The following is a 14879-nucleotide window of genomic DNA, read 5'->3' as shown; positions in this document are numbered from 1 at the left end:
AAAAAATGTTTTGTTTTTTCTTGTGTATCGGGAGAATTATTAAGAACACCATTAGAATGTATTTACTGTATTTTCCACTATAATGCACTTTAAAAGCATTGGACTTTCTAAAAAAAACAAAAACACGCTGCGCCTCAGAATCCAGGGCGGATGTTGGAAAAGTGTTGAATTAAGATATGTTTATATCTTCTCTTTGTTCTTGTTCTTATTTTATTTTGATTATTTTTTTATGAAAAATTGCTGTATTTGCTGTGGATAATTTGGAAAAAAAACAATTTCCCGAAAGAGACTTTGTGAGGGATCAATAAAGTTCTACCTAACCTAACCTATAAAATTGACTTGAACACATAACAGTATTTTAATTGTTGGTATCGTTTGTCTGCTTCTATGTGTGAGAAAGGAATTTTGGGAGAGGTCTCTGAGCCAGGAACTGGACTCTTGAGTAACCGCCACTTGTGACCTCGATGGTATAAATTATCCAGGTGTGTTATTGTATGGAACCTTCAGAGTAAAATCATTTATGGCTTGTGTAGTTGGGAGGGTACAAAATAACAAAATAACAACCTAACACGTCAGTGTTTCAGAAAGGATTGGGACACAGAACGGCAAACTCTGCTCGTCCTTTCTCTCTTTGTAATTAAAATTAAAATGTGTCTTTAAACAATGATGAGAAATCCAATCTTGGTTCAAAGCGTTAAGTCCGTCTTGACAGCAGGAATACATTATCTGTATTATATATCTGTATTCTGTAAAACTGTTTTTTTGATTTTTTTGAGGCACAGATAGTCAACGATTTGAGGTGATAAATAAATAAAAATGTGCCTTTTTTTTATTATTCTGAAAAAAACAGTTGTCAGTCTGTAATACGAAGCATATGATTGAGTTTAATCCCAGTAGATGTCTCTATGATGACTCTCACCTCTTTGTAGGACAACCATTTGTAAGGCTGGTTAGGCAATCTTGATCCCAAGCAAGGTCCATCGCCTGAAACAGTCAAAAGTTATATTTAGCAGGATATGATGAAAACTAGATCCTCTCGATACTCAAGTTGCCGGAGAGAGAGAGCCTGCTTCCCGTTTTGTTCAGATGAGGAGGAAAAGATAAAAAAGGCGTGATTGATAGAATTGAGCAGCTTCTTCATGGTTCACTAGATTATGTGGGGGTCACCAACGCTGTGCTCCGCGGTGCTAATAATAGCAATGGTCACATTGGAGCTCTGTCTTTTCAAAAAAATCTCTTTAAATTTAACGTTAAAAATATTAGAAAGGATCATTCCATGCTTATAAATGTTGTTAGTGATAAACATAAATAAACATTATAACTATTTTTTACTAAAAAGCTCTCCTTTTTTTCCCAAGTGTCAATCAAACTCTTGGTAGCCGTGGTCCATGAAGTAGCCTTCAGTCGCACAAAGGTCGGTGACCCCTCATTTCCAACGACTTCTCATCCACATTGAAAACATAAAGAGGCCCACTAAGAGCCGGGACTCTTTTTTTAAAAAAGGGCCTGAAAACCTTTTTATTAAAAAGCTTTTTTGATTTTTTAAATTACTTTTAACCTTTACTTTACCCGTGTTAACTCTGCTGTAGCCCTTTGAGGTCATGTATGACGAAAAGTGCAATATAAATAAAATGTATTATTATCCTTATTATAATGGCTGTATATGTACCTTTGAGTTACTATAGTCTCCAAATTCCTTCAGAAGACCTTCAGAGAACCAACCTCTTATTTGCATTTGACTGATAAAATCCAGGAAGAATTGATGCTTTATTTATCTGTAAACCTTCATCCAGAAAGGTGTGGATGCAGAGGAAATATCTGAGGCGCTACATGTCAATTTCTCGGTGACTTAGAACAGCGGAAACACTGTTACCACTGGCAACAGCACCCAGCACTGCAGCAGTCGAAGGACTCCTCCAGCAGCAGTTTTATTGGGGGTTTCTGAGTCAGAACACTGTGTCGTCAGAAATGTTTGTGCTGCAGTAAAACTGTTCTTCGGTGCTTTTACATATATATGTAACACTTCTTTCCAAACAGGTATTTTTTCATGATAGAATAAAGTAATCCCAATCTGTAAAAATGATGACAAGCATATTATATTAAATTATAGACCGGTGTCTTTGCTACCTCAGTTTTCAAAAATATTTGAAGAATTGTTTTGACGGATTGGATAATAATGGTTTGAAAATAATGATTTATCATTAAATGCAAATAAATGTTTGGTGGTGTCAGGGCTAATTGTGAAATTAAATTATCCCTGAATGGAGTACAAATTGAAAGAGTATTTGAGAACAAATTCTTGGGAGTAATTTGAGATGATACATTTAGTTGGAATTCACACACAGAGTCCATTAAAAAGAAATGAGCTAAATCTATTGGTATTATCTACAAAGTAGGGGATTTGTTGAACAATAAATGTCTGTGTGTAGTATGCTTCTCACTAATAATGCCATATATGTCATATTGTGTTGAGGTTTGTGGAAATACATGCAGGACATACATAGATCATATAATTAAACTCCAGAAAGGAGTCATTAGAATAATTAATAAAGCTTCTTATCCAATTAAACCACAAATAAATTATTTATAAAGTCTGGCATCTTAAAATTCTTAGACATTGTACATATACAAACATTAGAAATATTGTTTTGAGCTAAGAAAAAAAAGTCTTCCCACCTGTATTAAACATTTATTTAAACTGAGAGAAAATAATTATAGAAAATAAAAAAACAATTTCCGGAAGGAGACCTCCTGACGGATCAATGAGTGCAAGAATACAAAACAGAATTGATGACTTAATCAGTCTTTCTTTGTTAGAAAACCTTGGTTTGTGGCCCTTTCCCTTCACTTATGAGACCCATGTATGCGCAACAGGAAACTATAAAACAGTAGAATTAGTTTCTAACTGTTTTTTTTTTTTGTTGCTTTTTTTTTAAATACAATATTTTGAATTCATTCACTTTTAAAGATGTGTTGTTTTTGAAAATGAATAAAAGAAAATACTAGAAGGCCTTTGCAACATTCAGTGTATAGTGTGGCCCTATCATCCCTATTGTTGTCTCTGGGTCAAGGTGAACAACCTCCCTGGCTTCTAGAAATACATATGCAGTGGTGGAGGTCGTTCACCTTGACCCAGAGACAACACAAGGGATACTACAAACACATTTGTTTTTTTGCCTTTGGAGTGTTTAACACTTTAAAACGCTATTATTCACCAAGATGAAATAAATGAAACAACATTTTTTACAACAACAAGTTGGTTGGTGGGTTGGTTGACCTACTAAAAATAGGTTTATTTACTGGAGACAGAATGTATGATGTGTTTCTTACCAGATATATGCAGGCCTCTCTGGAAGACCTCGTACATGGTCTTGGCGTCGTCATGGTAATGAGCCAGAAGTTTGGATCTGTCGCCCATCATCGACCTTCGTGCCCCAGCTTCAAGCTAGTGAAGAGAGAGGAGGAAAAAGTTAGAGCATCATCTTGAACAGATTTTAGCATCAAAAAGGAAGTTCTAAAAATAGTGCACATGCTTTGTCCACTGGTGCAATAATTGTTTTTAGAAATAGAGACTGTTTTAAGTGACTTATTATTACTATTTAAAAATCTTCCTCAGATAGTTGTATTAGTTTTACTATTTATGTTTAGTAGTTCAGTGTGAGTTCAATTTCAGCAGAAGAGTAAAATGAGTCAAGGATGAAGAAATAAAGAAAGGGATTTGGATGAATCATCATCATTTTGAGGTAGGAAACATCGGATTGTTTGAACACGTGAACAGGAAAGACCGTTGTGTTACAACCTGTTGATATATTTCACTGAAATCAAACGATTCTAGGAAATACAGCGATTACATGAAGTGGAAGTAATATGAATGGCATGTTTAGCATCTCACGACGCAACATTGAAATCCTAGGTGAAGGTGCGGTCGTGTGATATTTGTTTATCCATGTGTCACTTGAAAACAAAACCACAGCTGGTCCGACTTTTGTTTTTTTTAAATAAAGAATGTTGTTTCATATAAAATATGTTGAAATTATTTCATATGTAAGTTTAAAAATACAGTTTTTTATTTGTGTTTCTTTCTTAGTTATAAACCTTTTGATTGAATGTAAAAAATCCTTGTACTCTTGTATTCTTAAATAAAAAAAAAGTGGATATTTTTAGTCCTACTTTTCTCTTAAAATAGCAACCGACGAATATCTTGTTGAGAAAGTTTGGCATGACTCATACATTTCATACCAGGGTTGAGACTCGAGCAACAAAAGAGCACGATAGTTTGTCACATGGGCTTTTGATGACAAATCCCAAGAATCAATTGGAATGAAAAAGAACATGTTTTCCTTCTCACTTCCTTTAAGAAGTTATGAAGGTTGTTTGAAACCAGTTGAAGATTTAAGTGCCTTAAATTTTGAACACTGTTTTTTTTTTACAACATCAAATGTGCATCTCTTTCTAATAAGTTTGGACAACAAGGTTTAAAAACGTTTTTAAACACATTTATAAACCTTTCACATATATAAGATGAATATAAAATACCTTCTTTTATCAAATTCACTCAAATTATTTTAGGGGAATTATCTTCAAAAAAGGACAAACTGATTAAGGCTGAAAAGTCCTAAATAAAGAACTTAAATAAGTTCTACTTAGGGTTAATATTTTAATAAATACAACATAAAATTGTTTTCTCACTGTCTAAAACACTCTCTACATGCAGATCAGTTCAACTCTGACCTCATGAGGGCCGCCATAAATACAGTCAAAGGGCCGCGTGTCGCCGCTGGGCCGCACTTTACCCTTGTCTGCTCTAAAGTCTGAGCCAAAGCTGAGACCCGCTAATCCATTGGCAGTAAGAATTACATTTTTAATCTCCGTGTTTCGGACTAAATGTTGCATATTTTGGAGGCTTATTTCATTATAATGAACTTTTAATCACAAATAAAAAGACATATAACACCTCAAACTGCAAGACAGGGTTTTACATTTATATATATATATATATATATATATATATAAATATATATAAATGTGTGTATTTACTCACCGGCACCTCTTCAGACTGGTGGAGGAGGTTGCACGGTGGTTTGATGGCACGGGGTCTCGTGGCCATCCAGTAGGCCAGCATGGCTGTCAGGGCGCCGATGCCCACCAGCGTGGAGGTGGAAAGGGAGCGGATGTAGTGGCCCAGATCCTCCATCTCTGGTACTCTCAGGTCGCTCGTCATCTCCTGCGCCTGCATCTTCTCCATCAACGTGGAGCTCAGCTCTGAGAACAGACAATAGATTTGTACAGTTTTATTAGTTATCATCTGTTTAAGAGCCATTATGACTTTTTTTTTAACTCATTCATTCACTCATTTTCATCTTCTTCTTCCAGAAGATAGTAACATTTGACAACTGTTCAGATGAGCGTACTTTCCCTTTCCATGGACATGACTCAGAGGAGGAAGTCATGAGCGGTGAGAAACACTGCAGTGACTTGTTGTGTGATTCTCTTATAGAAATAAGTGAGACGTTTGCTCAATACAAGTTGCATAACACACAAATACTTCACGACTCCTAAGATGTCAGCGGTCATATCTCTATACACTATTGACTAGCGACCTGTCCACGGTAACCCCTGCCTCTCACCCCAAGTAGCTGGGATAAAATCCAGCCCCCTCGACCATACTGAACCAACACGCAAAGGAAAACGTTTTTACATTTACATCTGTACAAAAAAGAGAAGCTGTATATTAAAGGAAAGACTAAAGCAAAGTGTGGTCTGGGAATCACACACCCTAGTCCTTTCCTCACAGTGTTGGTGTCATTTTGAACACGTAAAAATGTCCCACAGGATCTATTATATTATCGTTCATGTTTAAATACAATTTAAAAGTGTTTCAATTGATCATTTATTACTTTTTCTTTCTTCTTAAATATATATTTGTGACTATTTTTTCTACTCATTTTAGGAATTTGTGTTTTTCGTTTCCCTCTATATATCAATTTCTATTAAATTTCTATTTCTGTTTCTATTTTTATCAATTATTTTTAATTTTGTAATATTGTCTTGTGCCTGGCTATTTACAAAAAAATGATTTGGGGTATTTTTAAGATACACATTTGTTTGACCACATGTTTATAAGTTTATTATGTTAATCTTTGGGCACTATATGCCAGAATTTAATATTATCTATATAAAATGTATATGCATTTTTTAATAACATTAACAAATAATGTACCCCCCACTCCAATTAAAAAATACAAAATTGCTGCACCAGTGGAATTTTCTCATTTTTAAAACATTTTTTTTCATACAAATAATGACTTCGGCTCCATTTTGGGCTCACTGGCTCAGCTCCACTGTTATCGTCCTGCACTATCCCTGATGGAAAGATCGATAGACAGACAAGGCAGCTTGATGCACAGTTTCCATGTTGTCGTAAAGGTATAATTTTGACTGAAGCCTTTATCTTTATATCAGCTTCAACCAGCTGCCTCTTCCCTCATTCATCCTTTCTAGGTTGCTGGAGATAAAAGTTGTATTAAAGTTGAGTTTAACAAGAGAGAACAAACATTGATTAGAACACGTTTATCAGCTTCCATGTCACACAACTCAAAGAGAAAATTGCTGACTCACTGTATTTCAAGCGACACACATTCCTCGCTGACCAAAGAGGAGATTTGAAACCGTTTTTCTGATCTATTTTTTAAGAATCTAATTTGAGCGGAACTGTTGACTCAGCTGGTCATATCTGGAATGCGACTATTTGTTTTTGAACCCCCCTTAGGGAGAGGGAGAAAAAATCACGCAGGTCATTCTTGCTTTGTTTGAGCAAGAATGTTGCCACAGCTGGAATGTAGATCGTTTCATAATGGTTGATGCTAAAATCATTGAATGCATTTAAATGCATTTAAGGAGATAAAAATGATCATAACAAAAAATTATTTTAAAAGGCGAGTGTGAGTTAGATTTCTGAATGAGACGCTTACTTTGACCTCTGAGGCTTTCAGATTGAAACGCCCTATGCTTCCTTAAGTCACGCCCCATCAGCCCATCCGAGGCCTGTCACCAATGATTAGAGTCCAGCGGACGGGGATTACAGCCTATTAGCGCAGAGACAGCTGACCAGCAGTAACCTCACTACTGAGGCGCTGAGAAGAAGCCAGTCTCCATCTTTCAAATCATATATTCCATTCCTTTTGCCCCCTCCGGTGCAGGCTCTCGCTCAAACTAACAAACGCATGATCGATGTTTAAACTGGATTAGAGATAAACACATAAAAAAAAAAGTTTTTTCCAAGAGGAAAATTATTTAATAATATTGAGTCAAACCTGTTATCCAGAGGTCTCAGGTGCATGTGTGATGTGCCAACGCCCGCTCAGGTTTCACATTACCCCGCACTCACCTACAACCACCTTCCTATTGCCACTGATGAGATTAAGCTGAGGCGAGCGGGAGTAGGTCAGTGATGTGCTTTGGCCGGGTTTGGCACCTGGCGAAACACCACCCTCCGCTCTACTCCTCCCTCGACTCCTGTGATACCTTACACTCACCTTCCTTGGTAAATAATGCAGTTGATATTTGCAAGCTACATTTGAATGGCTATCACTGAGAGAAGCATGCAAAACTACTGCTAGAACTCAAAAAACACTGACCTATCCCAATCCTTTTGCTTCTGCTTTTTTAAAATCACAATCTGTATAATTTGAAAAATAGTGTTGTAAATAGTGTTGTACATCTCACCTTATTATCAGTTTTTACTAATACGTTATCCTTGTCTTACCTCTCCATCACGGAGAGTGACGATTTATGCAAAAGATGTGATGATCCGAGTGAATGAATTATCAGAATTAACTGAGAATTAATTTTCCTAAAAGACAGACGAATGTAGCTGATCATATAACCTCTATGGTTGAGGAGATAATGTCTATGAACTAATTTAAAATTAATATAAAAAAGGAATTAATAAAAGAATGCCAAATAACTGGAAAGAAATCCTAAATTACAATACAATTAAAGTACAGCCAAAGGAACCTATCAGATAAATAATTGTATTAATATACTTGTGTATTTATTATTGTATTAGCTAAATACAACTTCTTTAAGTTTAACTTTATTAAGAACATTTTTTCCATAAAAACTGCTAATCTGTCACCCTTCCTATTGTATAAACGTTTTACTTCTATTTCTACATGAGACAATTTAATCTAAGTGGTAATAACTTGTACATTAACAATAGCTTTAATTATATTTGTTAGGAGAAAATCTATAGTTACTATGTTGCGCAAACAGTGTTTTGTGTCAGATTAAGGGCTTTCAGATGAAATTGTAAACTAGAAGAATCTTTCCTTACTTTATACTGTGGTAATGCGTGATCTTCTTAACCCGAAAATATCATGTGCTTATCTGATCGAGATATGCAACCAAAGATGAAACTATTATTATTGTTTAACAAACAAGACAAGTAAATAGCTACATGTTAGCAAAGTTAACAGGAGATAATGATCATTTATGTAGTAAAATATTTGAGTCAACAAAAGGTGTGGAAATGAAAATAAATATCTATCAGTTACCTGTTAGCGAAGTATATCCAGGCAGACTGGGCTGAATCCAACTTTTATCAGTTAGCTTTTATTAGCAGATGGCCGGGGCTGTTGGTCTGTTGGCAAACATGATTTATACAATTGTAAAAAATATATAAATATGAATGACTGACCAGCTATTGGCTGCAGATTTCATTCACATATACTTTGGTCATCAACAGATGTTGGTCACAAATGGTTATTTACAGCATCTAAATAGCTTCCAACAAGTATCATTAGCAAGTAGCAAGTGACCTGATAACTATTGTTTGTTTTATTAAATATATAAATACTGGATCAACACTCAAATTGTGGTGACTAAACAGTTGTGGGTTAGTCTGTAAACTTCATTAATATATCAGTAATACCACAAACAAGACCAACAAGGTAACTTGCTACATACTGATGGAATGGTTAGCTTGTACAGTACCCATGATAATAGGTATCAGACGGAAAAGACCATTCTCACTGGAGTATAAAATATAATTTAAAAAGCATCCTGTAATATTAAATGATGTTAATGATAGAAACTACAAAGCTATTGGTTTGTATTTTATTAATGGCCGTTAACAAAGTTAGCATGGCAGTTAGCTTGTATTAGCAGACAGTGCTAGCTTCTCGACAGTTTAATGCTTTTAATATTCTGTGGACTTAAATGCTGATAACCGAAGAGCTACTGGTTGGTATTTGACCCACAAAAACTGTATTTCAGCTCTTCACTGGAGAAGTGTAACCGGGCAGACAGGACTGAGTCAGCACTCACGGCTTGAGCATTACTTTAGAGTAAACGCTGGATGCTGAAACAGCGATAATAGGCTGTTCAACTTTACCACAAAACCATTGATCTCTTTTTAAACACTCAACACAAGACAATAGAATTGATTAGAAGACACTCAAGAGGCTAAAGCTAATCAAGATCAAACAGTGTTTGCATTGTTTGTGAGGCAGAGTTACATGTTTGAGAGTATTTTCTGCTTGTAAATGGAATATCTAACATTTTATTTAAAAAATAGTGATGATCAATTGAAAACATATATAAAAAAACTAAAGTTTAATGAAACAAAGATGAATCAAATGGAATTTAGCTGCGTTAATCTACCAATTTGAATGAAAGACATCTGTTTATGTTAAATCAGAATTACAATGTGTTTCTAGACCCCAAAGGTACACACTTGTACACTGATGGGACACAGAGCTCAGCTCACCAACAGATCTGAACACGGGATCAAACCAGCAACCTTCCATCTCATCGAGTTCAACCCTATTCATTATGTACTTAAGTTTAGCTAACCTAGCAGAGTTGAGATGTTAAAGCAGTATGTATAATACAACTTTATATTCTGTATCCTGAAAGTGCAGTAACATATGTTCAAATGTGTTTTGGTTCAACAGGGTGCTTTATATGATGTATACATTATTATATCTTTACAATTTAATTGGAAACATCGAAATACTTGTGTTTGAGTTTCAAATAAGGTGTGTGTGCCGAGGGGGTACAATTAACATGAGACTCACTAAAATAACCTTTAATAATTAAATAGAAATGTATATCTTTTCCCCTTTAGACTCAATTTTCGTGTTATAAACTGGTGAATACAAATATATACATTTTAATTTTGTGACAGAAAATGTGGCCACTTGAAAGCACTTTAAGAATTAGTTATGATAACAATTACAAAACAATTCAGAGTTGTTTAAATAGCACTTCATTCTCACCGGCAGTGTTGGTTATTAAATATGCAGCACCATACTGTGACAGTTAAATATTAATGCTCGAGACAAACCAACTGTCCTTTACCTTAACGTGCTTCTGCTGCTTTTGGTGTTGAAATCCAAAACCTCTTAACCACCTACCAACCCCCCACCCCCCCCCCCCCCAAAATAACAACAAAGAGTTTAGTAAAATATTAATTTTACTGAAACTTTGCGTAATAAATTTCAAGTTCTAATCATATTCTAAGGGGTTATCACACATCATTAACGTCTCAAAATTCATATTATTATAGGTGCAAAAACACCGTTCTTGTATTTTGTGAACAAGATTACTTGCCAGATTAAATAAAAATATTATTGTTTGCTTTACCCGTTTGCTGTGTATTCACCCCCTAAAGCTGATCATTCATATTCAAAATAATATTTGCTTTCTTTTTTTTTTTTGTTAGTTGAGCTCCTTTCTGCCACCCTCCTTTGAGTCTACTCGCTTACTAACGTGCATATTGTGTGAGATTCACGTCACTAAAGAAGGTCCTCTGGCGTTTCAAAGACGACAGGAGGTCAATGGCCGGATATAAACCTGCAACTGGAGAGTGCGCGCGAGGCGGAGCGAGGAGAGAATCCGCCGGTGGGCCGCTGGATTTCAGAACCCCTCTCTGGTGGACAGCTCCGTCCAATCAGAACCTCGGCTTCCGATCGCGTCATTCGTCCTCCTCGCCACCATCATCCTCCTCTCGTCCTCCATCTCTGAGGCACGGTGGAGGACATGGCTTGTTTCAAAACCGGCTCGCGAGCGACCGAATGATGCGACGTGCGCGTTTAAATGAGTCATTTAACGCAGAATTGCCAAAGAGGCCTGTACGCAAAAAATCCACTTGCGTCAAGTGCGCATGGGAATTACGCACAATGTCAAACGACTTTCCCCGGCTGGCCCACCTTCAAAAACGCTCATATTGACACGCATTCCTAGGACGAGTGTTCGTCTAAAAACGCGTCACTATACGTGCGGTTTATTTCAAGAGAGCAGACGTTTTTGGTGCTCGTTTGTACGCAGGCGCACACTGGTAGCCATTCCGCCCTACCTGATGTGCACCTTTTCTATGTTTCTACCTCCATGTAAACCCCCCAAATAGGTGCGATGGTTTTAATCACAGGTGCCCAGACATTTAAGTGACATCAATGTTTAATAATGAAGTTAAAAATAGACGCAGTGCAGCAAGTGAGTGAAAAAGCCGGCAATGAATGACACGATGTGCATCAGACCAAACGACCCCCCCTGCAGCTCCTACGAATATTGCTGATCGCACATAAAAAGGCTTTTTTTTCCAAAAAAAAACTCACCTAATATAATCCAGAGCGACCCAGAGACCAAAACGAATGCGAGCATGTCTGTGTCATGGAGTCCCGGTGCAGGAGCGTGTCAGAGCCGCAGCATCGACTGCAGCAAGTCACCGACAATCTGGGAGATTAAGAGGAGGAGGAGGAGGAGGAGGAGGAGGAGATGGTGGTGGTGGTGGGGGTCGACCGCTGATCTGAGACACGTCGGAGGACAGGGGTTGTGGGCCAAAGTCCAGCTGGAAGGGGACAATATGAAAAAGTGTTGGTTAAGCAAACAAGACCTCATGAGCATCTTCCCCGGTGGATGTTTGCACCCTCACCTACTTGGCTGAGGCTGGAACACCGCGACAGGAGAGGTGGGCTGACCGGTCCCGTCGGAAGATGACGGACAAGGTTACTGAGGATCAAATGTCTGGTGATAAGCTACGAATGCAACGGAAATATTTCTGTGTGCGCAAAATAAAGTGACTTGATGTGACGTCACAGAAGAAAATGAGAGGCCAATGAATGAAATGAGAGACCAATGAATATACACATTAATATATATATATATATATATATATATATTTATATATAATATAGTCGGACACAATAATAAAAGGAAAACAGTATCACAAAATAATTGCTTGTGATGTACAAAATATATTTAAACATTTGCAGGTTTATAGAAAAAACAAATGGTGATTTGTCGTAACATAGAGTATGCATGTAGCAACCTACATTGAATGATAAAAACAATAATAAACGAAAAATAATGAAAGATGCGGCTCAAGTGTTTGGTTCCTCGCTTACATTAGTTCTTTCGGTCTTGAAATCGAAATAATTACAACATTTTACTGAACAAAATCTAGCACGATTCAATTTCAAAAATATTAAAGGAAATTGTATATTATAAGAGCGAAAACTGAGAACAGATCCAAGCAAACACTTTCACACACTTCAATTCGTGTTGAATTCCGGGGGTTGGGGGAGGAGGGTCACTTCCGCTTCCGGTATTGTATTCAGAAATGCGTTTATTAACATGTGTGATTGCTCCAAATGCATTGAGGAAAATACGTTCAAAATGTTTCTGACTATAATAATGTTAAATAAATGCTGTTTTTGTGGCCATAATAGTGAAACAATATCGATAGCAACAGCGTTCAGTCACCACTTCCTTCACCTAATGGTGGCGTCTTGCACAATTTATTTTTTATTTCTTGTTGATGTAACAGGTGAAAAATATTTGCATTTGCGATTTTTAACTAGAATTATAATAGTTTACTGCACCGTTAAATTTCCTGAAGCCGAGCAGCAGTCGTCCGACGTCAAAAGCACGTGATCAAAACAGGCCACGCCTACTGAACTAAAGTAACCTTGAGAACGGCTGACACAGTGATAGCGATGACGTGGAGGCTGGGCTGAGACGGAATAAATGCTTTTTTAATATATTCGAGTAACGCAATAAAATGCTGAATGAAATTAAAATAAGTAAATATATTTTTAATCAGAGCATTTAGAAGCATTTATGGTTGGTTGATGTAAATTGAATCTTTTAGTAAAAACTAAGGTACTTCCGGTATTTAAGCACTCTGCTCTGCACACCGCATCACGTGACTTTCACTCTTGATGAAATGGCTCAAATGTTCAGGACCTTCATCTGTCTCCTGCAGGTGTGCCACAAATTTTTACACTCCTCCGCTTGGGTAGAAGGACAACTCCTTTAAGAAACACCTTAAGACGTTTCTATATGTTCAGGCTTTTCCTTGAATTTCTCGAACTCCTGTGTTGTTCTCAGTATTATCTTGATCTTTAAAGTATGTACTTTTTTGAGTATTGTTTTGATTGTCTAAGCGCTTTGTGACCCTGGTCTCGAAAAGCGCTATATAAATAAATATTATTTACTTACTAATAATTGTTCCGTCTAGCTGTAAAGAAGAAAACTAACATACTTAAACCTTGACAATTATTAGGATTTTTTTTTCAATGGGGTAAATAGTGATAGATTACACAACAGGCTGACGTTTATTGCACCAATGATGTACAGTATATATATATACCTAACATAATATATATGTATATGTATAGGTTGAGATTATTATTATTATTAGGTTAGGTTATGTAGAACTTTATTTGTTTTTCCAATTAGACACAGCAATTTGTGTTCCAATTAGACACAGCAACACAGACGATTATTCATAAAAATAAAAATAAGAACAAGAACAAAGAAATAAAAAGAAAGAACAAGATGACACAATCTAAGTCTAACAATAAAGAACATACTGTAGATTGAAGACAAATAACAAAGACAATGGATACAAAGATTAACATAGAATAGAATGTCAAGATACTTTCACTCCACTCCTGACTCAGAATTGTACAATCTAATAGCACGAGGAATGAATGAGTCACTGAGTCTATTAGTTTTGCATCTGGGAAGGAGCATTCGTGCTCTCCATCTGTTTCTTTGCACTATAATATATATGTCGTTTTTTTTTTGAGAACCAGAGTTGCTCCTATTAACCTCTATGTGGTTGTGCTCGTGACATCGAAAAGACCACTTTTTTTCTGAGCAGTCACACTTGGAAATCAATTTGTTTAGTTTCTATATATATATATACATATATATATATATATATATGTATATATATATATATATTGTTTAAAAGCCTGCAGCCTCTCTGAAGTACGAGAAAGGCAGTGTTTACTTGAAAAACAAATAAAATAAAACATATTTTTAAGGGCAAACTCTACAAATTTAGTTTTAAGGGAAAAAAGGAATGGTATTTTCTAAAAAGGATATTCATTTGGCCACGGTATCTTAAAATGTGGGTACCAGTTGGAGGGGGTAGAAGACCAACTACTTTCCAGGTTTTGGTAAATAAGTAAGTAAGTAAGTAAGTAAGTAATTTTTATTTGTATAGCGCTTTTCCAGACCAGGGTCACAAAACGCTTAAACAATCAAAACAATACTCAATAAAGTATATACTTTAATGGGCAAGATAAAACTGATAACACAACAGGAGTTCCAGAAAATCAAGGAAAAGCCTGAACAAATAAAAACGTCTTAAGATGTTTCTTAAAGGATTTAGTAGACTCCATCAAGTGCAAAGAGAGAGGATAAAAGTGTTAACGTTGTGACTTTCTGTGGCAAAAGCTTATAGGCAAAACTTAAGCTAAGAAAAATCTTACAAACCGTAAAATAACCCATGCTATGGTGATTCTTACTTATTCTGACTTTAAGTATCCATAGAGCTGCAAGGGTGTAATATTATGCCCAAGGCA

General features: G+C 36.2%; 1 protein-coding gene across 3 annotated transcripts in view; it reads right to left on the bottom strand.

The window, feature by feature from the left end:
- The window catches only part of acsl6 (acyl-CoA synthetase long chain family member 6), a 28167-nt gene extending 15238 nt beyond the window's left edge, over positions 1-12929 (bottom strand). Inside the window, exons 1-7 of one of the 3 annotated variants that reach the window (XM_087808164.1) lie at positions 12885-12929; positions 11936-12012; positions 11619-11851; positions 8556-8641; positions 5042-5262; positions 3331-3445; positions 920-984 (exon numbers count right to left, since the gene is read on the bottom strand). In XM_087808164.1, the coding sequence (XP_087664290.1) occupies positions 920-984; positions 3331-3445; positions 5042-5245 (384 nt within the window). In that variant the 5' untranslated portion in view covers positions 5246-5262; positions 8556-8641; positions 11619-11851; positions 11936-12012; positions 12885-12929. The remainder of the gene's footprint in view (positions 1-919; positions 985-3330; positions 3446-5041; positions 5263-8555; positions 8642-11618; positions 11852-11935; positions 12013-12884) is intronic. The other 2 variants (XM_087808162.1, XM_087808163.1) reach the window with 2 other exon arrangements.
- Positions 12930-14879: the final 1950 nt, after the last annotated feature.

This window comes from Callionymus lyra, chromosome 14, assembly GCF_982586985.1.
Source record: "Callionymus lyra chromosome 14, fCalLyr1.hap1.1, whole genome shotgun sequence".
Taxonomy (NCBI): Eukaryota; Metazoa; Chordata; class Actinopteri; order Syngnathiformes; family Callionymidae; genus Callionymus; species Callionymus lyra.
This window is presented reverse-complemented; position numbering and strand designations above follow the sequence as displayed.